The sequence below is a fragment of the Hippoglossus hippoglossus genome, chromosome 3, assembly GCF_009819705.1.
Source record: "Hippoglossus hippoglossus isolate fHipHip1 chromosome 3, fHipHip1.pri, whole genome shotgun sequence".
NCBI classification, from domain to species: Eukaryota; Metazoa; Chordata; class Actinopteri; order Pleuronectiformes; family Pleuronectidae; genus Hippoglossus; species Hippoglossus hippoglossus.
Window position 1 is genome coordinate 465,870 of NC_047153.1, and position 25,000 is coordinate 490,869.

The 25,000-nt window shown below is 42.7% G+C and overlaps 3 protein-coding genes across 6 annotated transcripts in view; 2 read left to right on the forward strand and 1 right to left on the reverse strand.

The window, feature by feature from the left end:
- Positions 1–1,002: 1,002 nt before the first annotated feature.
- LOC117759160 (zinc finger protein 319) lies at positions 1,003–6,378 on the forward strand. The gene is made up of 2 exons (XM_034581111.1): positions 1,003–1,480; positions 2,982–6,378. Exon 2 carries the CDS (start codon positions 3,128–3,130, stop codon positions 4,898–4,900), a length of 1,773 nt encoding a protein of 590 aa, XP_034437002.1. The 5' UTR covers positions 1,003–1,480; positions 2,982–3,127; the 3' UTR covers positions 4,901–6,378.
- A 4,333-nt stretch (positions 6,379–10,711) lies between these two features.
- LOC117759164 (casein kinase II subunit alpha'-like) lies at positions 10,712–19,318 on the forward strand. 3 transcript variants are annotated; one of them, XM_034581116.1, is made up of 13 exons: positions 10,712–10,833; positions 13,385–13,755; positions 14,517–14,628; positions 15,165–15,266; positions 15,417–15,467; positions 15,633–15,692; positions 15,791–15,874; positions 16,480–16,590; positions 16,669–16,770; positions 17,035–17,135; positions 17,545–17,693; positions 17,897–17,984; positions 18,295–18,724. In XM_034581116.1, exons 2-12 carry the CDS (start codon positions 13,649–13,651, stop codon positions 17,968–17,970), a joined length of 1,053 nt encoding a protein of 350 aa, XP_034437007.1. In that variant the 5' UTR covers positions 10,712–10,833; positions 13,385–13,648; the 3' UTR covers positions 17,971–17,984; positions 18,295–18,724. The 3 variants fall into 3 exon arrangements, with proteins under 3 accessions (XP_034437007.1, XP_034437008.1, XP_034437006.1); XM_034581115.1 differs by having other exon boundaries at positions 10,724–10,960; XM_034581117.1 differs by lacking the exons at positions 17,545–17,693; positions 17,897–17,984; positions 18,295–18,724 and adding an exon at positions 19,306–19,318 and having other exon boundaries at positions 10,723–10,960; positions 17,035–17,160.
- A 716-nt stretch (positions 19,319–20,034) lies between these two features.
- LOC117759162 (uncharacterized protein KIAA0895-like) overlaps positions 20,035–25,000 on the reverse strand; it is a 9,384-nt gene continuing 4,418 nt past the window's right edge. Inside the window, exons 2-7 of one of the 2 annotated variants that reach the window (XM_034581112.1) lie at positions 24,194–24,975; positions 23,967–24,110; positions 22,736–22,868; positions 21,738–22,043; positions 21,454–21,551; positions 20,035–21,307 (exon numbers count right to left, since the gene is read on the reverse strand). In XM_034581112.1, coding sequence (XP_034437003.1) covers positions 21,146–21,307; positions 21,454–21,551; positions 21,738–22,043; positions 22,736–22,868; positions 23,967–24,110; positions 24,194–24,928 — 1,578 coding nt within the window. In that variant the 5' untranslated portion in view covers positions 24,929–24,975 and the 3' untranslated portion in view covers positions 20,035–21,145. Of the gene's footprint in view, positions 21,308–21,453; positions 21,552–21,737; positions 22,044–22,735; positions 22,869–23,966; positions 24,111–24,193; positions 24,979–25,000 lie in introns of both variants that reach the window. The other variant, XM_034581113.1, reaches the window with a different exon arrangement.

The following is a 25,000-nucleotide window of genomic DNA, read 5'->3' on the forward strand; positions in this document are numbered from 1 at the left end:
AGTCTGGTGTGGTTATTGATGCCGTCTGTGATTGTTGTACCTCATGAAAGCTGCTGAAGGAAACTGCACCTACTACTATTACTACTACTACTACTACTACTTATGCAGTTGCTACTACTAATTCTACTTCTACTACTGCGTGAGGTCGAGTTGGATGAGGACAAATAAAACGGGACCAGTGATGAGAGAAATACTCTTTACTGAAGTAAAAGTAGAAAAACCACAATGCAGAAATACTAAATGAAAAGTTTACATAAGTTAAAGAACAAAAGTATCAGGTCAAAAGAGATGAGATGAGAAATATAAATTCATTAATTAATTACTATATATAAAATAAGACAGTGAATGTATATAGTGTATATAAATATGTACAATATGTGTAGGTCATTAATGACGATCTGCTTCTGATGTAAATATAAAGGCTCGTTCTTAAGTAACACAATGGTTTTTAGTTTCTGTTTCTTTAATTTTCTGAATAACAAGAAAACAGGTTATGATGAGAACATAGTGAGGAGGATTTTAATTTGACTCTTTCAGCTCCAGATTCCAAAAACTGTCCCTTTAAATACCACAAGTCAGAAAATATACAACAGACAAATGTCACTATTAATAAATGAGTTGTGAAGAAAACCTGAACATTTTCAAGGCCAACGTTTCCACTTCATAGCACGTTGGTGAGTATAATAAACCAAGTGTGTTAATGAACATCACTGCTCACTGCGTTTACATGTTTTTACAAATGTCCTCTGCTGTGAAGAGGTTTAACAAACCACTTCTGTAAATGTGCGAATCTTTGTGTCCTGAGATGAGCTGAAATAAATCAGCAGTTTTATATATATATCTAATTATATATATAAATATTGTAAGTAAACACAACATGGTCCCTTTCAGCAGATGACTCGTAACAATCAGTGAACTTTATTCTTTACACTCGTGTTTCACTCAACACATCTGGAGCTTCGGGGTCTTCTCCTGATGTGTTATCACGTGGGAAGTTCAGGGGACTCGAACCCTGCACCAAGATGAAGTAGAAGAACTGAAGAACAACTGTCATCAAACAGGAGTTATTTATATTTAATATGAATATGAATCTTAAAGTATTTTAAAGACTTGAATGAATGAGAGCCACAGCGCCCCCTGCAGCCACAGTGAGGAACTGCCTCTGACAGTGTTTTAAAAGCAGATCTTTTTTCCTTTGATCCGGTTTCTATCTTTCCTGTCGGACTCGGTTCCTCCCGGTTCCTCCCGGTTCTCCCCGGCTCTCCCCGGCTCTCTCCTCGGGCTCCCGGTGAGGCTCCGGGATGGAGCGGCTGTAGCAGCGGCAGCTCGGCGGGTCGCTCCGGGGCGGTTTCCGGTGTCCGTCCGTCTGCAGGGGGATGGCGTCCGGCTTCAAGCGCATCCACCGCCGGTCCTCCGAGTCCCACACACACCGAAGGCTGTCGAGCCCAGGCGGCAGCGAGACGCGTCGGTGAGCCGCTCGGTGAGTTACCGGGGAGCCGTCATTGTTCCGGTCGGTCGTGTATTTGTGAGGAGGTTCGCGCTGCTCGGCTGCTCCGGTTCGGGCTCCGGGAGGCCTGCTCGCCGCGGAGCCTCCGTCCGGCCATTAAGCGGCTTTTCTACCGAGGCGACGCGGCCTGGAAGCCGCCGTCGCCCCGGGCTCCTCCGCCTCTGCCTGGGTCCGAATGCGCAGATCGGTCCCACGGAAGCAGCCGCTGGGTGCGTTCGTTCCCCGCAGAGGAAGATGGAGGAAATATCAGAGAAGCTCCAGGTGTTTGGAAGCGTTAGCTTTAGCTGTTAGCCCACAAGCTAACGCCTGTTAGCCGCTGCGTCCTGAAACCGAAACAGTTTGTGTAGAAAACGACATTTTGATCTGGAATGAAACCTGATCGAGCCGCGGACACATGATCCGTGCGTCCGCGGCTCGTTTGCACCGTTTAACCTGTAAAATGCGCGTTTACAGCAGAGATACGACCGCTACACACTGACGTGCGTTTCAGGAAATAGACCGAGCCCACGTCTTGCTTTATAACCGTGAATGTTTCGGTCCCAGTGAACCGTCCTGGAGCTTGTCACCGTCTATCTGCAGGAGCAGCCTCAGCTGTGTGCAAACCGAGGTTTGCTCCAGATCTTCTGTGGCTTCTCCTCTGGACTGCTTCTGTTCCTTCTTCATTCATCTGGGCAGAATCTGCACGGTTTGATGAAATGTGTGGTGACGTCCTCAAATGAATTATGGGATCTGACTAATCAACAAACTATTATTTAGATTCTCTTTTTGTTCATTGAAACTAAATCATGAATCAAATTCAATCATCACTTTGCAGAGACAAATGTTTAATTAACAAAGTCACGTGAGAATTAAAACAGCAAAACCTTTGACTTCAGAGTCTGAGGATTTGGTTTTTGCTCAATTTGTGCTTAAAAACTATTGAAGAAATGAAGATTATGAAAATACTACAATTATTTTTCTGCCAAGCGAATAATATTCATAATAGCATCTTTGTATATTACTTAAAAACTAACAATCAGTCATAAAAGAATAAAAACATTGAATGCGTGACAGAAATTTAGGTATAAAACTATAAATAAACACTATAATTGTGGAATCAGGGCATGAGGTGAGATAGAAATATGTCTGAAGCTTTGAACCCAAGGAAGCTGTCCAAACCTGGATCAAAGTCTAATTATTACTGATCATCAAAGGACGATTCATTGTCTTCGTGTCAATCGATGGATCTAATTCACTGTTTATTTCCTGACAATAAGACAGAATCCAACATTCCCTGAAACGAAGCCTACAATGTGTGAAGGTTTCATCTTGTACATTGCTTTTTATAATAGATCATGTTGGAAGCTGCTGTGTTTCCACAGGACTGAACTGTTAACGTCTGCATTTCATTGTATTTACTCGTTCAAATCTTTCTTTTGCTTCATGTATATTTAATAATGTTGTTTACGTTACAGTTTTTTTTATTTCCCTCCAGATTTCCTCGTCCGTCTCAAAGGAGGTGTGTACATGCAGACATAGCACTCGGATCCTCTCTGTGTGCTAGTTACCGTTTCTAGAAGCACATCCAGCCCTGCAGCTTGGAGCTGAACCCCCCTCTTCTCCCGAGCATCGAGTCCCTGCATGCGAAGTGGAGCGATGACGGAGGCATGGCAGCAGCAGCATGCAGTGGCTCCACCCTCTGTAGTGCACACGCTCCCCCAGGGGGCCGACAACCCCCTGGGCTGCACAGTGTACGGAGTCGTCCTGCAGGCCGATGCCTCGCTGCAGCAGCCCCAGCACGGCCAGCAGCACTCTGTTCAAGCCCAGCAGCCCTCCCTGCAGGTGGGAGGCGAGAGAGGGCACAAGTGTGGAGCCTGCGGTCACGACATATCTCACCTGGCCAACCCTCATGAGCACCAGTGCATGGTGAACCAGGACCGATCCTTCCAGTGTACGCAGTGCATGAAGATCTTCAGCCAGGCGACGGACCTGTTGGAGCATCAGTGTGTGCAGGTGGAGCAGAAGCCTTTTGTGTGCGGTGTGTGTAAGATGGGCTTCTCGCTGCTCACTTCCCTGGCTCAGCATCACAACTCGCACGGCAACGGGAACAACCCGATGAAGTGCTCCATCTGTGAGAAAACCTACCGGCCTGGGTCTGGAAACGTCACACCGACCTCGTCAGCTGCCAACCCCCAGCAGCCCTCCACCGGCGAGACGTCCGGCGGCGGTGCAGCGATCAGTGCCTCGTCTCCGCCTGCGTTTGAGGCCTCTGCACCCGACAGGCCATATAAGTGCTCAGTGTGCCATAAGGCCTTCCGACATTTGTCAGAGCTGACCCGCCATGAGAGAGTACACACTGGTGAAAAGCCGTATAAATGTGACACGTGTGACAAAAGCTTCAGCCAGTCTTCTCACCTGGCACACCACCAGCGCACACACAGCTCTGAGCGGCCGTACAAATGCGCCGTGTGCGAGAAGAGCTTTAAGCATCGCTCTCACCTTGTGCGGCACATGTACGCTCATTCGGGCGAGCACCTGTTCAAGTGCAATTTGTGTGAGATGCACTTTAAGGAGTCGTCCGAGCTCCTGCACCATCAATGCCAGCCTGAGGGGGAGAGGCCTTTCCGCTGCGGTTCATGTGGAAAGAGTTTCAAGCGCCCGTCTGACCTGCGGCAGCACGAACGCACCCACTCAGAGGAGCGACCTTTCCAGTGCGAGGAGTGCCAGATGAGCTTCAAACAGCAGTACGCGCTCGTACGCCACCGTCGCACTCACAAAAATCCAGCTGATCGCCCATTCAAGTGTAACCTGTGCGATAAGGGATTCCTGCAGCCGTCCCACCTGCTCTACCACCAGCAGGTTCACGGTATGGAAAGTCTTTTTAAATGTGCATCCTGCCAGAAGTCTTTCAGCCAATCAGGAGAGCTGCTGAGGCACAAATGTGGAGGTGAAGTGGAGAAGCCGTACAAGTGCGACGTGTGTGGCAAAGGTTACAAAAAGAATTCAACGCTGCAGCGCCACCAGAACTCTCACTGCACAGAGAAGCCGCTGAAATGCTCTCTGTGCGACAAGCGCTTTGTGTCGTCCTCCGAGTTCGTCCAGCACCGCTGCGACCCGACCCGAGAAAAGCCGCTGAAATGTCCTGATTGTGAAAAGCGCTTTAGGTACTCGTCAGAGCTGCAGCGCCATCGCAGAGTTCACACAGGAGAGAAGCCTTTCAAGTGTGCCAGCTGCGACAAGAGCTTCAAGCAACGCGAGCACCTGGCCAAGCACCAGAGCGTGCACTCGCGGGAGACACAGTTTAAGTGTGTGTGGTGTGGGGAGCGTTTCGTCGACCTCACGGCTTTGCAGGAGCACACGGTTCAGCACACTGCCGAGGGCGAGAGTTTCCCCGAAGCCCCCTGCATCCCATGAACAGCAGTGCCCCTCAGACAGCAAACATGACATTTGCCCTCAAAGCAACGTGGGCCAGCCCCTGCTCTCCCATTTGTAGTTTATAATATGCACCCATTAATTATCTTTAATAATTTTTAGTATTCGTAGGACTCGGCTCATCCTCATCCTCCATTGAGTAAAACACCCTAAACCGACAGAGGGGGTCAGGATCCCTCTTCTTCTTTTGGAACTCGGAGGGGGGGGAAGAAAGAAAGAAGGAAAAAGGCTTGTAATGTAAAATGTGGGAAGATCTTGATTTTGTTTAGTACAGAGTGTGGGACCTTATTCTGTGGTTGCATGTGATCGTCTGTTTTGTAACTGTTGATTCTGTCATCGAGAAAGATGGGAACAATTTCCAGGCAGTTGTCAGATAACGTGTGTGTGCTCATGTTAAACTCCTCTGAAATCCACGTGCCTTTTTATTTTAAACCCGTCACTCCTTTTGTGTTTTTCTGTTTCTTTCATGTCCAGTGTAGCTGAACCCTCCCACCTGTACTTAGCGGCTGGCTTGTGCAGCAGTATACTTTCACATACTAGATCTTAGGTAGTCTCATCTGTTTGTGCATGAGTATTTATCACACTTAAATATCACTGTTGTATTATAGGTTTGGTTTATTTAGGAAAACATCCTAAGAAGAAGAAAAAAAATTGGATTTGTGAAAATGTATAGCCTGTGTCCTATGAAATCTGTGTTGTTGCATCTTTTTATTAAAACAATGACATCTAGGTAACTAACCCATACCTATCTTGTCATACATACACTTGACGTGCAATAGAACATGCACAATATAATATTTATGACTACTGATTCATGGCATAGTCTACTCTGTTATATTATAGATTGTGTGTATACGCTTATGTAAACATTGAGAACTGTATAGTGCTTCTGTTACATGCTTTTGTATTCACGATGAATGAGCTTGCTGTATTTTGCAAGCACTTTAGTTTCGGTTCCAGATGGATCGTCACAAGGTTCAACCTGACAAGACGAGCATTATCCTGCTAACTTGCCACAACCTAGCTGTGTTAGTGACTGTGCGATTAGATCTAACAAAAGTCATGTTTTTTTATTTTGATGAATTGGCCTTGTTACATCCTCACAGGATTCCGCCTCCTGGTCCACACCAGACGCTCAGCAGATGAGTCCACGTAGCCTCAAAGTTACAACTTGCGTGTTGGTTAATACCAGGGATAAAGTAAGAAAACATGTACTTTAGTTTAACGTGTGGCTTCCTATATTCTGTACAATCTTTGCAGTATATTTAAAAGAAGGTTTTTGGAGTTTCCAAAATCACAGTCAAAGGTAATGACAGTGATTTCAGTCCTGGTGAGTCAACATGAAAAGCTCCTGCAGGAGGATGAGCAAGTGTAATGAAGTGTTGGATTTACACATGGATATCGATATAGAGTCCTGTTCATATTGTATACAGAATTCAAATAAACCACCCTTATAAAAACAGGTGTGCATCGTTTCATCACAGCAAACTATTATAAGAACTTTTATTGTTTTCATTATCAATCGATTATTGTCTATAAAATGTCAGGAAACTGAAAAATATGAGTCCCAGAGGACAGTGTCATATTCTGTGATGTTTACAATGATGTCACTCAGTCCAGATCATAGCTGCAGAGGCACAAAGGTCAAATGAAATTAACATTGTTTGGTTCTGCACTGAATTACACATTAATATCAGTTTCCTAAACATGGCAGATATTTTTATTACGATCTATCATCAAGGAAAAGGTTGAAAAACGTTTATCACAATGTTACAGAAAGTGAAAAGCAATATTTCATCTGCCGCCTGATCCACAAAACGTCTTCTCTGACCGAGACCACTTCCTTCCACCAGGTTCACAGTGGATCTGCTCCTAAAGCTGTTTCTAATCAAACTGGGGGAAGCAGCAGATTCTCACCTGTAAACAAAGGTATTTTTAAAAGTTACTCAGATGTTTGATTGATCATCTGAACATTTACAGATCATTGTCTGATTAAAGTGGTGTTTCTGTTATTCAGTTGAGTGAAACCTACATAAAACTGCAGTGTGGTTTCAGACGTGATACTAAAACACTTCTTAACGAGCTCCAATCAAGTTCTTACCACAACTCAGATCTTTACAAATAGCTCTATGTTGTGTTTTAATAGAAAAACCACATGTAGAATATAGAGTATAGAATCTTGAATGTAGAGTATAGAGTATAGAATCTTGAATGTAGAGTATAGAATCTTGAATGTAGAATATAGAATCTTGAATGTAGAGTATAGAATCTTGAATGTAGAATATAGAATCTTGAATTTAGAGTATAGAATCTTGAATGTAGAGTGTAGAGTATAGAATCTTGAATGTAGAGTGTAGAATCTTGAATGTAGAGTATCGAGTATAGAATCTTGAATGTAGAGTATAGAATCTTGAATGTAGAATATAGAGTATAGAATGTAGAGTAGAGAATGTAGAGTATAGAGTATATAATCTTGAATGTTGAGTATAGAGGATAGAATGTAGAGTATAGAATGTAGAGTATATAGTATAGAATGTAGAGTATAGAATCTTGAATTTTGAGTATAGAGGATAGAATGTAGAGTATAGAATGTAGAGTATATAGTATAGAATGTAGAGTATAGAATGTAGAGTATAGAATGTAGAGTATAGAATGTGGAGTATAGAATGTGGAGTATAGAGTATAGCATGTAGAGTGTAGAGTATAGAATGTAGAGTATAGAATATAGAGTGTAGAATGTAGAGTATAGAGTGCAGAATGTAGAGTATAGAATATAGAGTGTATAATGTAGAGTATAGAATATAGAGTATAGCATGTAGAGTATAGAATGTAGAGTATAGAATACAGAGTATAGAATGTAGAGTATAGAATACAGAGTATAGAATGTAGAGTATAGAATGTAGAATATAGAGTACAGAATGTAGAGTATAGAATCTTGAATGTAGAATATAGAATCTTGAATGTAGAATATAGAATCTTGAATGTAGAATATAGAATGTAGAGTATAGAATCTTGAATGTAGAGTGTAGAATCTTGAATGTAGAGTATCGAGTATAGAATCTTGAATGTAGAGTATAGAATCTTGAATGTAGAGTATAGAATCTTGAATGTAGAATATAGAGTATAGAATGTAGAGTATAGAGTATATAATCTTGAATGTTGAGTATATAGGATAGAATGTAGAGTATAGAATGTAGAGTATAGAATGTAGAGTATATAGTATAGAATGTAGAGTGTAGAATGTAGAGTATAGAGTATAGAATCTTGAATTTTGAGTATAGAGGATAGAATGTAGAGTATAGAATGTAGAGTATATAGTATAGAATGTAGAGTGTAGAATGTAGAGTATAGAGTATAGAATCTTGAATTTTGAGTATATAGTATAGAATGTAGAGTGTAGAGTATAGAATGTAGAGTATAGAATATAGAGTGTAGAATGTAGAGTATAGAGTGCAGAATGTAGAGTATAGAATATAGAGTATATAATGTAGAGTATAGAATATAGAGTATAGCATGTAGAGTATAGAATGTAGAGTATAGAATACAGAGTATAGAATGTAGAGTATAGAATACAGAGTATAGAATGTAGAGTATAGAATGTAGAATATAGAGTACAGAATGTAGAGTATAGAATCTTGAATGTAGAATATAGAATCTTGAATGTAGAATATAGAATCTTGAATGTAGAATATAGAATGTAGAGTATAGAGTGTAGAGTATAGAATCTTGAATGTAGAGTGTAGAATCTTGAATGTAGAGTATCGAGTATAGAATCTTGAATGTAGAGTATAGAATCTTGAATGTAGAGTATAGAGTAGATAATCTTGAATGTAGAGTATAGAATCTTGAATGTAGAATATAGAATCTTAAATGTAGAGTATAGAATCTTGAATGTAGAGTATAGAATCTTGAATGTAGAGTATAGAATGTAGAGTATAGAATCTTGAATGTAGAATATAGAGTATAGAATGTAGAGTATAGAGTATATAATCTTGAATGTTGAGTATATAGGATAGAATGTAGAGTATAGAATGTAGAGTATATAGTATAGAATGTAGAGTGTAGAATGTAGAGTATAGAGTATAGAATCTTGAATTTTGAGTATAGAGGATAGAATGTAGAGTATAGAATGTAGAGTATATAGTATAGAATGTAGAGTGTAGAATGTAGAGTATAGAGTATAGAATCTTGAATTTTGAGTATAGAATATAGAGTATAGAATGTAGAGTATAGAATGTATAGTATAGAGTATATAATGTAGAGTATAGAATGTAGAGTATAGCATGTAGAGTATAGAGTGTAGAGTATAGAATGTAGAGTATAGAGTATATAATGTAGAGTATAAAATATAGAGTATAGAGTATATAATGTAGAGTATAGAATATAGAGTATAGAATGTAGAGTATAGAATGTAGAGTATAGAATACAGAGTATAGAATGTAGAGTATAGAATGTAGAATATTGAGTACAGAATGTAGAGAATAGAATGTAGAGTATAGAATATAGAGTATGGAATGTAGAGTATAGAATGTGGAGTATAGAGTATATAATACAGAGTATGGAATGTAGAGTATAGAATGTAGAGTATAGAATACAGAGTATAGAATGTAGAGTATAGAGTATATAATGTAGAGTATAGAATACAGAGTATAGAACGTAGAGTATAGAATATAGAATGTAGAGTATAGAATGTAGAGTATAGAATGTAGAGTACGGAATGTAGAGTATGGAATATAGACTATGGAATGTAGAGTATAGAGTATAGAATGTAGAGTATAGAATGTAGAATATAGAGTACAGAATGTAGAGTATAGAATATATAATGTAGAGTATAGAATATAGAGTATAGAATGTAGAGTATAGAATACAGAGTATAGAATGTAGAGTATAGAATGTAAAGTATAGAATGTAGAGTATAGAGTATAGAATGCAGAGTATGGAATGTAGAGTATAGAATATAGAGTATAGAATGTAGAGTATAGAATGTAGAGTATAGAATGTAGAGTATGGAATATAGAGTATAGAATGTAGAGTATAGAATGTAGAGTATAGAATGTAGAATGTAGAGTATAGAATACAGAGTATATAATGTAGAGTATATAATATAGAGTATAGAATGTAGAGTATAGAATGTAGAGTATAGAATGTAGAGTATGGAATGTAGAGTATATAATGTAGAGTATAGAATGTAGAGTATAGAGTATAGAATGTAGAGTATAGAATGTAGAGTATAGAATACAGAGTATATAATGTAGAGTATATAATATAGAGTATAGAATGTAGAGTATAGAATGTAGAGTATAGAATGTAGAGTATGGAATGTAGAGTATATAATGTAGAGTATAGAATGTAGAGTATAGAGTATAGAATGTAGAGTATAGAATGTAGAGTATGGAATGTAGAGTATAGAGTATAGAATATAGAATGTAGAGTATAGAATGTAGAGTATAGAATGTAGAGTATAGAATGTAGAGTATAGAATATAGAGTATAGAATGTAGAGTATGGAATGTAGAGTATAGAATGTAGAGTATAGAATGCAGAGTATAGAATGTAGAGTATAGAATGTAGAGTATAGAATGTAGAGTATGGAATGTAGAGTATAGAGTGTAGAATGTAGAGTATGGAATGTAGAGTATAGAATATAGAGTATGGAATGTAGAGTATAGAGTATAGAATGTAGAATATAGAGTATAGAATGTAGAGTATGGAATGTAGAGTATAGAGTATAGAATGTAGAATGTAGAGTATATGTAGAATATAAACCACCTCCCGCTGTGAACCACTGTCAGGTCACCGAGGCTGCGGGTTCACTTCCGGGGGATGTTTACCGCAGAGGGCAGATCATCCTGCCGCTAACGAAGCTCCGGCTCCGGCTCCAGCTCCAGCCTCGACCCTGCAGCAGCTGATCCCACAGTGAGTGGCTGTTCCCCGGCTCTTCAGTGACCCAGGAGCCGCTGGAGCGTCGGTGCTACGCGGAGAGAAACGTCCCGCCGGTGCTAACGAGCTAACTTCCTCTGAGCTCCGGTGTTTCTACGACGAGGTTAGCCGGCTAGCTGTAGCCTCCTTACCGCTTCTACATCTGATTGTTACCGGCGCCGCCGGAGCGTCCGGAGCCTGGAGGTGTTTCTCAATCTGAATAAAATGTGTTCTCACGGTGGATTCTCCATCTGTGCGGCCGATGCGGCTCGAGATGTAGCATTGATCTGATGCTAAGTAAGCTAGCTCAGCGTAACTAGCAGCTAGCTAGTTAGCTTTAGATTAACTCGTCGTTAGTGATGCTCCCGCTCACAGACTGGGTTCATTATCGTGCTAACTGGTCGGTAACCAGTCAGGTTAATGTGAACCAGTTTAAAATGGAGTGTAACTAGAACCGTGCAGCGGCTGGAAAAGGCCCCGGGTCGTGACACAGGTTTGGGTCTGAGCTCCGGTTCTGCCAGGGGAACGGGATTTACCACCACACCTGTCACGCTAAGGGTTCTCTGTTTCTGTGTTTCTTAATGTTTCTTATTGTTTCTTAATGTTTCTTATTGTTTCTTATTGTTTCTTATTGTTTCTTAATGTTTCTTATTGTTTCTTAATGTTTCTTATTGTTTCTTAATGTTTCTCTGTTTCTTAATGTTTCTCTGTTTCTCTGTGTTTCTTATTGTTTCTTAATGTTTCTTAATGTTTCTTATTGTTTCTTATTGTTTCTTATTGTTTCTTAATGTTTCTTATTGTTTCTTAATGTTTCTTATTGTTTCTTAATGTTTCTTATTGTTTCTTATTGTTTCTTAATGTTTCTTATTGTTTCTTAATGTTTCTTATTGTTTCTTAATGTTTCTCTGTTTCTCTGTGTTTCTTATTGTTTCTTATTGTTTCTCTGTGTTTCTTAATGTTTCTTATTGTTTCTGTGTTTCTTAATGTTTCTTATTGTTTCTTAATGTTTCTTAATGTTTCTCTGTTTCTTATTGTTTCTGTGTTTCTTAATGTTTCTTAATGTTTCTTAATGTTTCTTATTGTTTCTGTGTTTCTTATTGTTTCTTATTGTTTCTGTGTTTCTTAATGTTTCTTAATGTTTCTTATTGTTTCTATGTTTCTTATTGTTTCTGTGTTTCTTAATGTTTCTTAATGTTTCTTATTGTTTCTATGTTTCTTAATGTTTCTTATTGTTTCTGTGTTTCTTAATGTTTCTTATTGTTTCTGTGTTTCTTAATGTTTCTTAATGTTTCTTATTGTTTCTATGTTTCTTAATGTTTCTTATTGTTTCTTAATGTTTCTTAATGTTTCTTATTGTTTCTATGTTTCTTATTGTTTCTTATTGTTTCTGTGTTTCTTAATGTTTCTTATTGTTTCTATGTTTCTTAATGTTTCTTATTGTTTCTTAATGTTTCTTAATGTTTCTGTGTTTCTTAATGTTTCTTATTGTTTCTTATTGTGTCGCTGTGTTTCTCAGTGTTTCTCGGTGTTGACTCGGTGACTGAGTCAAACTCTGAGTGTAGATGAGCTGGTTTATGAGTTGACTCTTGTGTCCTGTGAACCAGATGGAGAAAATGAAATATGAACAGGACCCAGACTCGTATCTGTCTCAAACCTTTGTCTGTAGATTGTAGTGTTTTCTCTGTTCATCTAGTATAAACAGCGGTTTATGTTTAGAAGCAGATAAAAAGCTTTTTTATTCAGTTCAAATAGAAGATAGATAAATGTTTCATCTGAATCTTGAGATTTGAGCAGCCTTCATGTTTATCCAGTCCATGTATGAGCGAGTGAGGAAAGTGCTTCTTACAGTCGGGAACCAGAGGAAACGTTTCTGAGCTCTGTAAAAGGAAAAGGTTGAAGTGGTTGTTGGTCCTGACGGGATTTAAAAGACACAGGAGACTGACTCCTGTCACAAACTGGTAGTTTGTTCTCGTTGATTCTTGTCTCCATGTTTAACACGTGTTAATACAAAGCTTATTGATCGGATCTGTGTGATATGGATCACACAGGGAAATTTCACTTCCTTTTTTTTTCCTGAATTGAAGCATTGACAATGTGAACCTGTGATTTTAAACGGTGTGAATCCAGTCCAGATCTCGATGGTGCTGATCCACACGTCCTCAGATTTGGTTTGTTTGGAGGAAAAAACAATGAAATAGAATTTTGGTATTTTCACAGAGTTAAACTCTGAACTTTATCAGGACAACACACATTAATCAGCGTTTCTGTGAATGAGCCAGTGTTTTCCAGCTGACGGAGTTTCAGCCCTTTATTCAGGTGTTTATTGTGTGACCAAATCTAAAAGACAGCAAACGCTCCATAAAAGACAAATTAGAGTAAGTGGCACAAGGCGAGCAGAACATAACCACAAGATGTAATAATGACATGATAATTAAAGGTAATGACATTAATCGCATGTCATTCATTCAGTAAATATTTTCTAACTCCATGTTCAGACTTCATTGTTTCTGGATCCTTGATTTAAACTCGTTCCTCTTCGTCTCTGCAGCTGGCGGCTCTTCATCCCATCCTGCCCAACATCCTGCTCAGGGGCTTCTCGCACTCGATCCTCGTAGCTCTGTCAGTCTGCACCACATCTGCGTCAGAACGGCCCGACGCCTTTCACCTGAGGCCACAAGCAGCCAAAGCCGATGGTAAGCACGGCAGCGGGATCTTAGAGCCACGTATTCTGGAGAGTCGCTGCGCTTCCTTCCAGTATCGAGCCGATAAGTATTCTGCAGGAGGTCCTCGACACGGAGCCTCAAAGCTAGCGATGCCCGGATCCACGCCGGCCAGCAGCAAGGCTCGGGTGTACACCGATGTCAACACACAGAAGAACAGAGAGTACTGGGACTATGACGCACATGTGCCAAACTGGAGGTACACTTCATTTTGTTTACAGAGGTATCTAGATGAAGAGGTTTTGAGATAAAATGTTGAAGATATATATCAGTTAACAAATTGCAAATCTATTTATGTTATTTCTTCATCACTGAGAGAAGAACTTTGCAGCTAGAATGTGTCACAGCCACAACTTTCTGTCTGTCTGTCTGTGTGTGTGTGTGTGTGTGTGTGTGTGTGTGTGTGTGTGTGTGTGTGTGTGTGTGTGTGTGTGTGTGTGTGTGTGTGTGTGTGTGTGTGTGTGTGTGTGTGTGTGTGTGTGTGTGTGTGTGTGTGTGTGGACCAGCATGCATCACATTAAGTCAGAGCTGCATCAAGTCGAACGCGGTTATTAAGAGTTTTACACGGTGAAAACAACCACGTCACCAATCACAGTCAGTGGAGGTAGATTCAGCTGATGAGTCAGTGTCTGTTACACCTTCTGCAGATTTACCATCGGACAACACTATGGAATTATTAAGGTATTAGTATTAAATGAAAATGTCAACAGCTTTTTCCTTTATTAAGCGGCCATAAGAAATCTCAACATTACACAAACATCTTTCACAATCTGTCGTCGTCTCATCAATTAGCTGGTTCATTGAAAAAATAGTTAAGATTTCAATATAATTACAATGCGTTTCCTCATAACATCACCAAACGTGAGGTTCTTTAGTGCTGCAGCCGACGTGTTCTTGTGTTTACGCTGAAACTGACTCACTGTGTAATTTCTGCTAAATGTTTCTGCTCCTTCTCTTCAGCAATCAAGACAATTATCAGCTGGTTCGTAAACTGGGTCGAGGGAAGTACAGTGAAGTGTTCGAGGCCATAAATGTGACCAACAACGAGAAGGTGGTGGTGAAAATCCTCAAGGTGAGTTTCGGCCTCCCTCTTCTATGTGAGACCAAGTTGATGTCGGGCTTTTTTATTCTAAATTCTAACAAACGTGCGTGTGGTTTATGTTCGACATGTAATGACCTGTTGGAATTTAAAATATGTAGTCTTGAGCTTAGTCTATGTTCGGTTTCCTGCTGATTGACGTGTCCGGAGCTCCATGGTTCGAGCTGGAGAGTGAACTGGTGGCTCGTCTTCATGTCCTCAATGAGGGAGCAGAGAGGAGAAACCTCCACGAGTCCAAAGAGGTTCTCCTGGAGGCAACAAGTCGCTTTAAGAACTCTCGTGTTTCTCACTGGTGACACAATTCACCACAATCACACAACGACCAATCTGTCAAGTGTGTCTGCAGCTTAAAGGTGCATCGCCCCGTCTGAAGTAATCGTGATCTAGCAGAGAGCTCAGCTCACTATCAGCTTAACAGTAGATAAAAGGCCTAAAGAACATTGTAAAACCCTGTAGCTCCACTATTCCCTGAATGTGGATCATTATTTCAAACACTCTTTTGTTCACAGCCCGTCAAGAAGAAGAAAATCAAAAGGGAAATCAAAATTCTTGAAAACCTGCGTGGAGGAACCAACATCATCCGCCTGGTGGACACAGTCAAAGACCCCGTGGTGAGTGCGAGGAGCCAGGAGCTGGGCTGCACGTTGGCATGTCGGCAGCGATAATCCAGTCATGCTTGTAACTGTGTGTCTGACGTGTGCGTAATGATCTCCACCTACCTGCTGTTCTCCTCAGTTAAGTTTGTTGTCCTCTCTTTGCAGTCCAGAACACCAGCGCTTGTCTTTGAGTGCATCAATAACACAGATTTTAAGGTACTTTCTGTTTGGCCGACATCACACATGCAAGACTAGCAGCAGTCACCATCCATGCAAACGCATTGATATCCATTATTAACCCTCCAGTTAATGTTGAACATGTGTAGAAACCTGTTGAACTGTTGCTGTCACCTGACGTAACGACTTTGCTCTGTTTGACAGGAGCTTTACCAGAAGCTGACAGACTATGACATCAGATTCTACATGTATGAGCTGCTCAAGGTAAAAGCGCTTCATCCTTATTCCTGATGTTTGATCAGACTGAAAACTAAGAAGAGAACAGATGATGGTATCGAACACGTCTCTGTCTTTTCCTTCAGGCTCTGGACTACTGTCACAGTATGGGGATCATGCACAGAGACGTGAAGCCCCATAACGTGATGATCGACCACCAGCTGAGAAAGGTACCATCACTCTACTGGTTTGACTTTTTATGGCTTTAAGAAGTGGTTCAGTCAGTTTTTTCAATGTGTCGTCCTGAACTCTATTTAAAACCCCCGATACGCCACCATAGTGCTCACTTGAGAGACTTTATTGTCTAGAGCTGGATACGAAGTGTCAGGCTAGCTGTTTCCCTTCACTTGCAGTCTTTATGCTAAGCTATTCTGACCACAAGAAGGATGCATATGATAGAATTGGTGTGAATGTTTTCATCAACGTCTTTGCATGAAAGTGAATAATCATGTGGCTGTTTCCAGTTCAACCAGCATCAGAGACTCCTGTTGTGTGTAGTGATCATTGTGGCAGCTGATGGTTTATTATCAATACAAGTAGTTTCCACTTTCTTATGTACAAATACTTTAAACATTGATAAACTTCTTAGTTTGTGTTTGACGCTGTCTTTTCTCATCAATGTTCAAAGTTCCACGCAGCATCTGTTGTACGTGTGTCCTGGGAGAAGGATCCTCACATGGGACTCTGTAGCTTCTACGTTCAGAGTTTCCTCTTGATGGTGGTTAACAGAGGATGTCTCACCTTGTTACGATCTGTTCTCTTGTCTTTGTTGCAGCTACGTCTCATAGATTGGGGTTTGGCAGAATTTTACCATCCCGCTCAGGAATACAATGTCAGGGTAGCGTCTCGCTATTTCAAAGGCCCTGAGCTGCTAGTGGACTATCAGGTACCGGCCGATACAGTGACTCACTCCTCGGCTGTTAGCAAAGCTTCTTTGTGTTTGACTCGTCCTGTTTCTTCCCAGATGTATGACTATAGTTTGGACATGTGGAGTCTGGGCTGCATGTTGGCCAGCATGATCTTCCTGAAGGAGCCATTTTTTCATGGCCAGGACAACTACGATCAGGTAACGCATCACAAACCGTCGCTTCTTCAGAACTTATGTTGCATCTAAACACAAGTGACACAGTAAGAATCCACGTTCCAGGTTGAGTCCTGTGTCCCTGTGTTGACTGACACACATTCACAGCTATTGGCCGCTGTAAACACCAATTAGCATCCACAGCTCAGTTAGAAGAATTTCATTCCATCCGGCCCATTGGGTTTTGAATCAGTTTTACTTACAATTCAACTTGTGATTCATGTCCTGAAGCTGCATCTTGTTTTCCAGCTGGTCCGCATCGCTAAGGTTCTCGGCACCGACGAGCTCTTCGGTTACCTGCACAAGTATCACATAGAACTGGACACTCGCTTTAAAGACCTGCTGGGACAGTGAGTAGGAGCCGAGCACACGTCTGTCCTCCGCAGCTGGAGCAGCGTCTCTTCTTACTCAATGATTCAGGCTGCTTTTCTCACATAGACTCAACATTTAAATCTGAAGAAAAATTAAATCTGAGTTGGGACTTTGTGAATATTAATCAATAACAATACTTGAGTATTGACTGAATGAGTCTCGTACTCGAAGCTTGATGTTTTTTAATTTGATCGTGTATTTACCTCCTTCCACTGAGAGGAGGCTTTTCTCCTCCACAGAAGATGTTTCAAAGCACAGATATTATTGATAATATTCAGTATATGTTTTATAATAATGTAGCTGCTTTAGTTCCAGGCGCCTGGTGTTGTTTACTGTGGTTAATAGTCGTCAGGTTCAGTCACGTTAAAGGTTGCGCTCTGTGTTCAGGCAAACACGGAAGCGTTGGGAGCAGTTCATCCAATCAGAGAACCAGCACCTGGTGAGTCCAGAGGCTCTGGACCTGCTGGACAAGCTGCTGCGCTACGACCACCAGCAGAGGCTGACGGCGGCCGAGGCCATGCAGCACCCGTACTTCTGTAAGTGCCGCTGCTGCACGCCGTGTGTGGAGAGCACGACTGCTGGTCACGGGAAGCGTCTCCACCCCCCCCCTCGCACATTTACAGCAGAAGTCTGTGATTGTAAAACATCTATTAAAAGACCGATCTGATGGATTTTCTGAATCTAAACGTGATGGTTGAAATGAAGATAGTTTTGTGCTGATGAAGTGTCTGTCCATCAGATCCTGTGGTGAAGGAACACGCAAACGCCAACACCGACGGCACAAAGGCATTAAGCAGCTCCAATGCAACATGATGAGCAGAGAGCAGGTAACACACACACGTGCAGACCTGTGGACAGAAAGACACTGAACTCAAACTCACTGTTTTAAACATATGACACGAGTAGTTTTTATTGATCAATGAATTGTTGGAGCAGAATTTCTTCTTCTTCTCTTCGTGTTTGTTATTTTAAAGAAACAAAACTCTAATCGTGTCGTTTTCATTTCAACCGGAACCTTTGTTCTTTGATACTGTGATGTACTTTTATCAGAAACATGAACAGAGTTATTCTTATCATTCTATTCTCACTGTTGGTGTTAGATTTTTCTGTTTTCCTTTTTTCCCTTCGTCCTTTCAGGAAGAATCTTTGTTACCTCAACTTGTGACCTTTTCGTGGCAGAAGCCTCCACATCAACAGCCATACTGGAGTAAGATGTCAACACACAGAACCATGCACAGATTTAATGTCTCCACAAAAAACAAAGCCCGGGGAAACTACGCCGCTCGGTCCAAGTCGCAAATAAATCAGATCTGAAATCAGATCTGACTCCCAACGCTCCTCCTCCTCCTCCCCCCCAACACACCCCTGTTTTTAAAATGAGCTAAGTGACTGTTGTTGGATCAGTATCGAGCCGCTGTCGTTGCTGTAAAAACGTTTGTGGTCACTACGACGCTGCAGTGACCTGAGCTCCAGTCCCAGGTTTTAGCACTGAGAGGCACCGAGGCTCTTTTCTGCTATGGATAGAACAAAAGCTATATTGAAAGAGAATAAACCGTTTTTATTTAAACTCCAGTGTCAGACGTTTTTCATTTGATTCACAAAAGTCCCAAAATGTTTGAGTTGTAAATGTTTTTGTGTCACATGATTAAACGTTTCAGTCGGACCCATCAGCTCAGATCAGTGATAAATAAAAACATTTTGATTTGGTTAATCCATTGATCCTTTATATAAATGCTGCTGATGTAATATTTAGTGAACAAAAGTTTAGTTTCATTCTGCGTTAAGTTTTGAATTGAACTTTAACTTCTACAGAAACCTGTAATTTAACAGAACACGTCTTTTCTTTTCAGAATAAAAGTAGTTGTGTTCAATTAACTGGCAGTTTTTTTTTTTTAAAGCCAAAATTATTGGATTAATGAGGTTTTTCAGATTTTAACATCAAAGTCTTTTCAAATAGTTTAATGTAGGTCCACGTGAGACTGATTCTGACTTTTCTACTCGATCCACAGTAAATGTTTTTGAAATACAGGTTTTTAGGCCTTAATGGGAAAGATGATATTTAAAGAAGTGATATTTGAGTGTGATGCAGTTTGATTGAATTGAGAGAATCATTGTTGACACTGAAAAGTTAAATGTGATGATTGTCAGCAGCAGCTTCTGGAGTTGATGTCGTTGATGCATCATGAAACAAAATCACCACAGAGCTCATTCACTTTGTGCACTTTTAATAAATAAACTGGAAATTTCCCAGAACATAAAACACTTGTGCAACATTCGTGCGTTACAAACACTGAGTGCAGTCGTTCAGGCGAGTGGGCTGAGGCCGGTGAGGTCAGCAGGCGAGGGTCAGTTTCACCCTCAAACCCATGGATGTAAAATGCATCAAAGAAGTGGGGTTCACATTTTAGTCGAGGTTTTGAAGTTAAAAACTGGCGACTTAAACAAATCTGTGATTTCTTCAGTGTGTCATTGCTGATGCTGCTCACAGACGACGTGGCCCAGAACGACCGACATGACAAGAGTCAAAAACAGTAAAAAGCAGCCAACAAATACACGGCTAACTACAGCAGATGAGCTCGACACCCACCGAAGGCACGCCCACAACACGCCCCTCCTCCTCAGCCAGAGACGTGTCTGACGGACGGTTAAGTTTGGCTGCGTCACAAAGAGCCCGACGGTTTATAAAAGATGCCACTGAGGCACTTTTTCTATAAGTTTAAGGAACAGTTTGACATTTTGGGAAATGTGCTCATTCAATTTCTTGTTGGAGAAGACAGCAAGTTGAAGAGTGAAGCTGAACTGAGATCAGTTCAAAAGACTCAGAAGGTATTAAAAACCAGAGTTTATCTCCAATATTCAGCAGGAAACTGTTAAAACATGAAGAGTTCTGAACAGAGTTTGGTGGATTTGTTCCAGCTGCAGCTCTTCAGTGTCAGGAAGCAGAGGATCATGGGTAATATCCAGAGGGACGACCCAGTCAGAGTCAACACATTGAGACTCTTCATCACTCAGACAGAGACCAACACGTTTAATCACCATGATTGGCTGCAGGGGGCGCTGTTGATCAGTAACAGTTGATTTGAAGCAGTGGTCTGATTTGACGAGCAGAATAACAAACTAAACACAGTAATATTAGAGTTGGCTGTCGCTTTGGAGGTAGAAACCAGGAGGCTGCTGGTTCGATCCCTGACTCCTTCAGTTGGCTTGAGTGTCCATGAGCAAGATGCTGAACTCAAACTGCCCCTGATGCTGACGACTGGGACAAGACGCACGTTTCCCAAAACGCTGAACTGTTCCTTTAACGTTGCAAAATAAAATGAGTTTGCTGCGCAGAGGTGGGAGCTCGGGGACGGGTCACATCACAGTAGCATATTGATATTCAAATCTCCAAAGGGCACCAAGGACTCTGACCTCACAGAAATAACACCACTGGTTTTAATAACACTGATATTTGAGAAGCTCCCGGGGAAAAATTGAAGATTTGACTGAGTCCACTGGCACTTGAGATTCATGGCCTCAGCTCCTCGGGGCGTTGAAGAGGTCCAAGGGTCCTTGGTGTCCTTTTTAAAATGCAAATAATCGAAGGCGTAAAAAACGGTGACTAAAAAAGAAGCTATAAAGCTAAACCAGAGACATTCAGTTTGTTCTGTCAAAGTAAAAATCCTGTGTGATTATGTAGGTTTAAATATGTACATGAAATGTGTCTACATATATCATGTTTATTACATCGTAGCGTCGCAGTGTTGAGGTAACGTTATAGTGGGAGTAAAGGCGGCGGGGGGGCGGGGCTTGTGGACATGCATTAGACGAAAGTGAACATGTAGCTAAGAGGTGTTAGTGTGTTCGTCCCTTTTTGTTTGTATCATTCAAGTTTTACAAAGATCGCCCACATATTACGTGATATTCAGGGAGTCACGTGACACAGTCAGTGTCCCGGCATCCTTCGGGGTCGTCTTCCTCTTCTTGGCTTCAGACGCTGCCGAGACACTCAAGGCAGCAGATGTTGCAGTGCGGAGTCGTCCAGTTCGTTGACGGCCACGATATGATCCAGATGTTGCCGGTAACGCTCCTGGTCTCGCATGAAGTGTGGGACTCTGGTCCGCTGGAGCGCCGCCAGGTGTCGCAGCCTCTCCACGTCTTCGTACGACACCTGTGGCGAGGAAGAGGACGGTTAGTGAGCGGAGGCTGAGTGCTGAGGTCGGGTTACGCTCCACAGAGGGTTCGTACAACATGTCGATCAGAAGGTCATCGTGTTATTCTGTGTCAGACAATGAAGAAATAATCATTTACACCGACCTTTCCTAAAGACGTCAACATTTTGAAGTCGATCGACCTTCGATGCCGAAGAATCCGCAGAATTCCGTCCAGATAAACCTGATCTTTGCTGAAGCAACCTGAGAGACACACAACACAGGACACACAACACACGACAACAGACGACAAACGACACACCACAGGCGACACAGGGAGAATAAAAAGTCAGGACACATTAGAAGTGTGAGTGTCTGTGTGTGTGTGTGTGTGTGTGTGTCTGTGTGTGTCTTTGTGAGTGTGTGTGTGTGTGTGTCTGTGTGTCCCACCCGGCTGCGAGGTGTCCGTCTGTCCCCTCTTGGCTCTCAGGCAGTATTCCCAGCGGACGTCGGGGTCCTGGACGAATCGGGCGATGTGGCTGAACAGTTGTCTGAAGCTCATGTTGGCGGCGTGATGCACGGTGTAGTAGAGCAGCGCCGCTCGCCACAGGAAGGGCTGTTTCCGTAGCAACACGCTGTGCAGGCTGGCCAGGCCCTCCTCCGTGGGGTTGGCCGGTTTAAGGCCAAACTGCTTCCTGCCGTCCGAGGTGGCCCACAGCTGCAGGTTGTTGTTGACGCCTCGTAGATAATGTGTCCCTGAGGAAACATACACTGCAAATAAAGATGGACGACATGACAGGTCCTGGAAAAGAAGCCACAGTGTCTTGATCCCCCCCTGGTGTCTGGCTGCAGTATAGGTCATAATGAGGCTCCTCGGGCTGCGACAGTCGCACAGCTACAGTTAGTTTATGTATCTGAACAGAAAATGGAATCAAGGTGGAAGCGTTGGTGTTTTCGTGTGGAGGAAGTGGTCACTTCTTTACTGACAGTCTGTGATTCTTCCTCTTTATGGAACTGACGCTGAAGCTCGGAGGCAAACTGTCGTCTAAAATATCACTTTACTGAAGTAAAGGGAGAACGAATCAGGGCAAACGGCCCCAGAAGAAAGATACACACAAAGGTTAGTGGAGCCCCTCCCCCTGAGCCCCTCCCCCTCCCCTGAGCCCCTCCCCCCAGCCCCTCCACCGAGCCCCTCCCCCTCCCCTGAGCCCCTCCCCTGAGCCCCTCCACCGAGCCCCTCACCTGAGCCCCTCCCCCCAGCCCCTCCCCTGAGCCCCTCCCCCGAGCCCCTCACCTCAGCCCCTCACCTGAGCCCCTCCCCCCAGCCCATGAGCCCCTCCCCCAGCCCCTCCCCTGAGCCCCTCCCCCGAGCCCCTCACCTCAGCCCCTCCCCCCAGCCCCTCCCCCGAGGAGCGCCTGTGAGGCCTCTAACGTGAGCGGCAGCGTACCTATCTCATGTCGCAGCATCCCCTCCAGCCAGTGCTGCCGAGCCCTCGCCAGGTTAATGGTCAGAGTGGGACGACAGCTCTCCACCACCATCACCGCTTGAGACAGCAGCTCGTCAGACAAACGCACGACCACCTGAAGACACAAACACACAGAGACGACATCATCCTCATCATCTTCATCATCTTCATCTCCGGTGACATTTCATCAACTCCCCTTTGTGTCTTTATTTGATTTGTGCCAGTGACAGATAATCTCAGGAAACATGTTCCAGGAAAATGACGTCTTTTCCCACGAATCGTGTCTGAGCTGCAGGTCATTTAGAACAAGGCAGAAACATCAAAGAACCAGAAGAGATAAAAGGATTCGACAAACTCCTGCTTTAGTTCATACCTCGAAACACACTGAGCATTTCATGATTCTTTTGTGTTTTAATGTTAATTGTGAAATGGTATCAACCGTCACCGTGATGTCACCCATTGGACGGTGCTAGCTGTCAATCACACTGTGGTATCCCCCCCCCCCAACACATCCGGTGCTTTATGGTCTGTTTGACTCTAAATGATCATAATTCACTAAATGAACATCAGCTGTTTGAAGAAGACTTGAAACTAGAGACTGAGACAGAAACTCCTGAATGTTTACTGACGTTATAAAGTGAGAAGTCACTTTCTATAGACTTCTATAGAAACTACCAGTGGAGTCGCCCCCTGCTGGTCACTACACAGAAGACAGGTTTCAGACACTTCCTCACTGTCTTCTACATTTTTATTTACAGTATGAATATCTACAATGTATGAGTATATAATGTGTTTATATATAAACCCATACATCAGTAGAAACATTACTCAGTATTTAGTTTCAGTGTGAATTAAGATTTTAACATTAAAATCTGGTTCTTTTCTTAATCTACATCATTTTAAATGAGAAAATCTTATGCACATGAAAAACAGGTCTTTATTATCGTCATCATTATCATTTCTGAGATTTTGTGCAGGAAATAAATTGATCAGCTGTTTAGCTAATTCAGATTTTTAAAGCATTGAAAGTAAAAAATGTTTGTAAAACTGAGTTTGTCTGTTACTGTTAGAACAGAACTGAGGATCCAGAGGCAGCGTGGCTGAACTTTCAGGGTAACACAAATCACATTCATCCTGTGTTGGCCACTGAAACTTCTTTCCCGCAGCCGGCTGTGGTGTTTGGTTCAAGCTGATCTGTAATCTCTGCACTCACCTCTCCCACACAGCCTTCTTTCTGCAGGTATTTACGTACAGCCGCCCAGACCTGACTCTTAGGAAGCACGTTCCCACCCGTCACCTCCTCAAAGCTCTCATAGGAGCCAAACTTCCTCAGGACGCACTCCATGATTCCAACGGCCTGCAGAGAAACAGAGAAGTCATCATCCTTATCATCACCTTCAGCATCATCATGTCTTAGGTGTTGATCCTGATGAACCCCACCTGTTGGAGGAAGAGGCCCGAGCCCTCCTGGTACTTCTCCAGCATGCTCCTCGGCTCAGGCTGGGCATACTCAAACTGAGGCTCGTACTTGTAGTCGGACTGAAAGAACGTCTGCTTCTCCTGCTCCAAGTTCAGAGGTCTGAGGGCAATGAGCAAACACTGCCTGGTGGACGTAGGTAGCGTCGTGCCCCCCACCTGTTTAGCTATGTGGGGCAGTGAGACGGCAGGTCGCAGTTGCCCCTTGCTTGCCCGGTACCCCAGGGGGTAGTTGACTGAGCAGGTGCTTTCACTCCGCCGCATCCATCCGCCTGCACCCAGGCTGGGGCTGGTCAGGCTGCGTGCCGGGGGCGAGGGGACCACAGATCCGCTTCGCCAAGGAGGCTTCAATATCCGCCTGTCCGCAATTTGCTCCTGAGACCCTCGTAGGCGCTGGGGCGTCATATCCAGGCTGAGGGGACGGCGGAGCAGGGGTCTGGGCGTGGCCCCACCTTTTAATGATGATGATGACCTCCTCTCTACCAGGGTGCTGGTCGACTGGGCTGGGAGTCCGTTGTGGGACACCTTCTCCTTCTTGGCAACATTGCTACTCTTGGCCGACAATCTGGTTGTTGCAGCAGAGCCGCTGGTGGTTTTAGGTGGATCTGCTCGGACATCTGGCTCCAACAGGTCCCTGTTCCTCCCGACACGTTCACCCTCGACCTGATCCATGACGACGTCACCTGAGTTCAACACCATCACCACGGCGGCTGCGCCTCAGGCTGGGCCCGGCTCCGGCCTCGACACTGCTGACAGATACATGTTCACTGC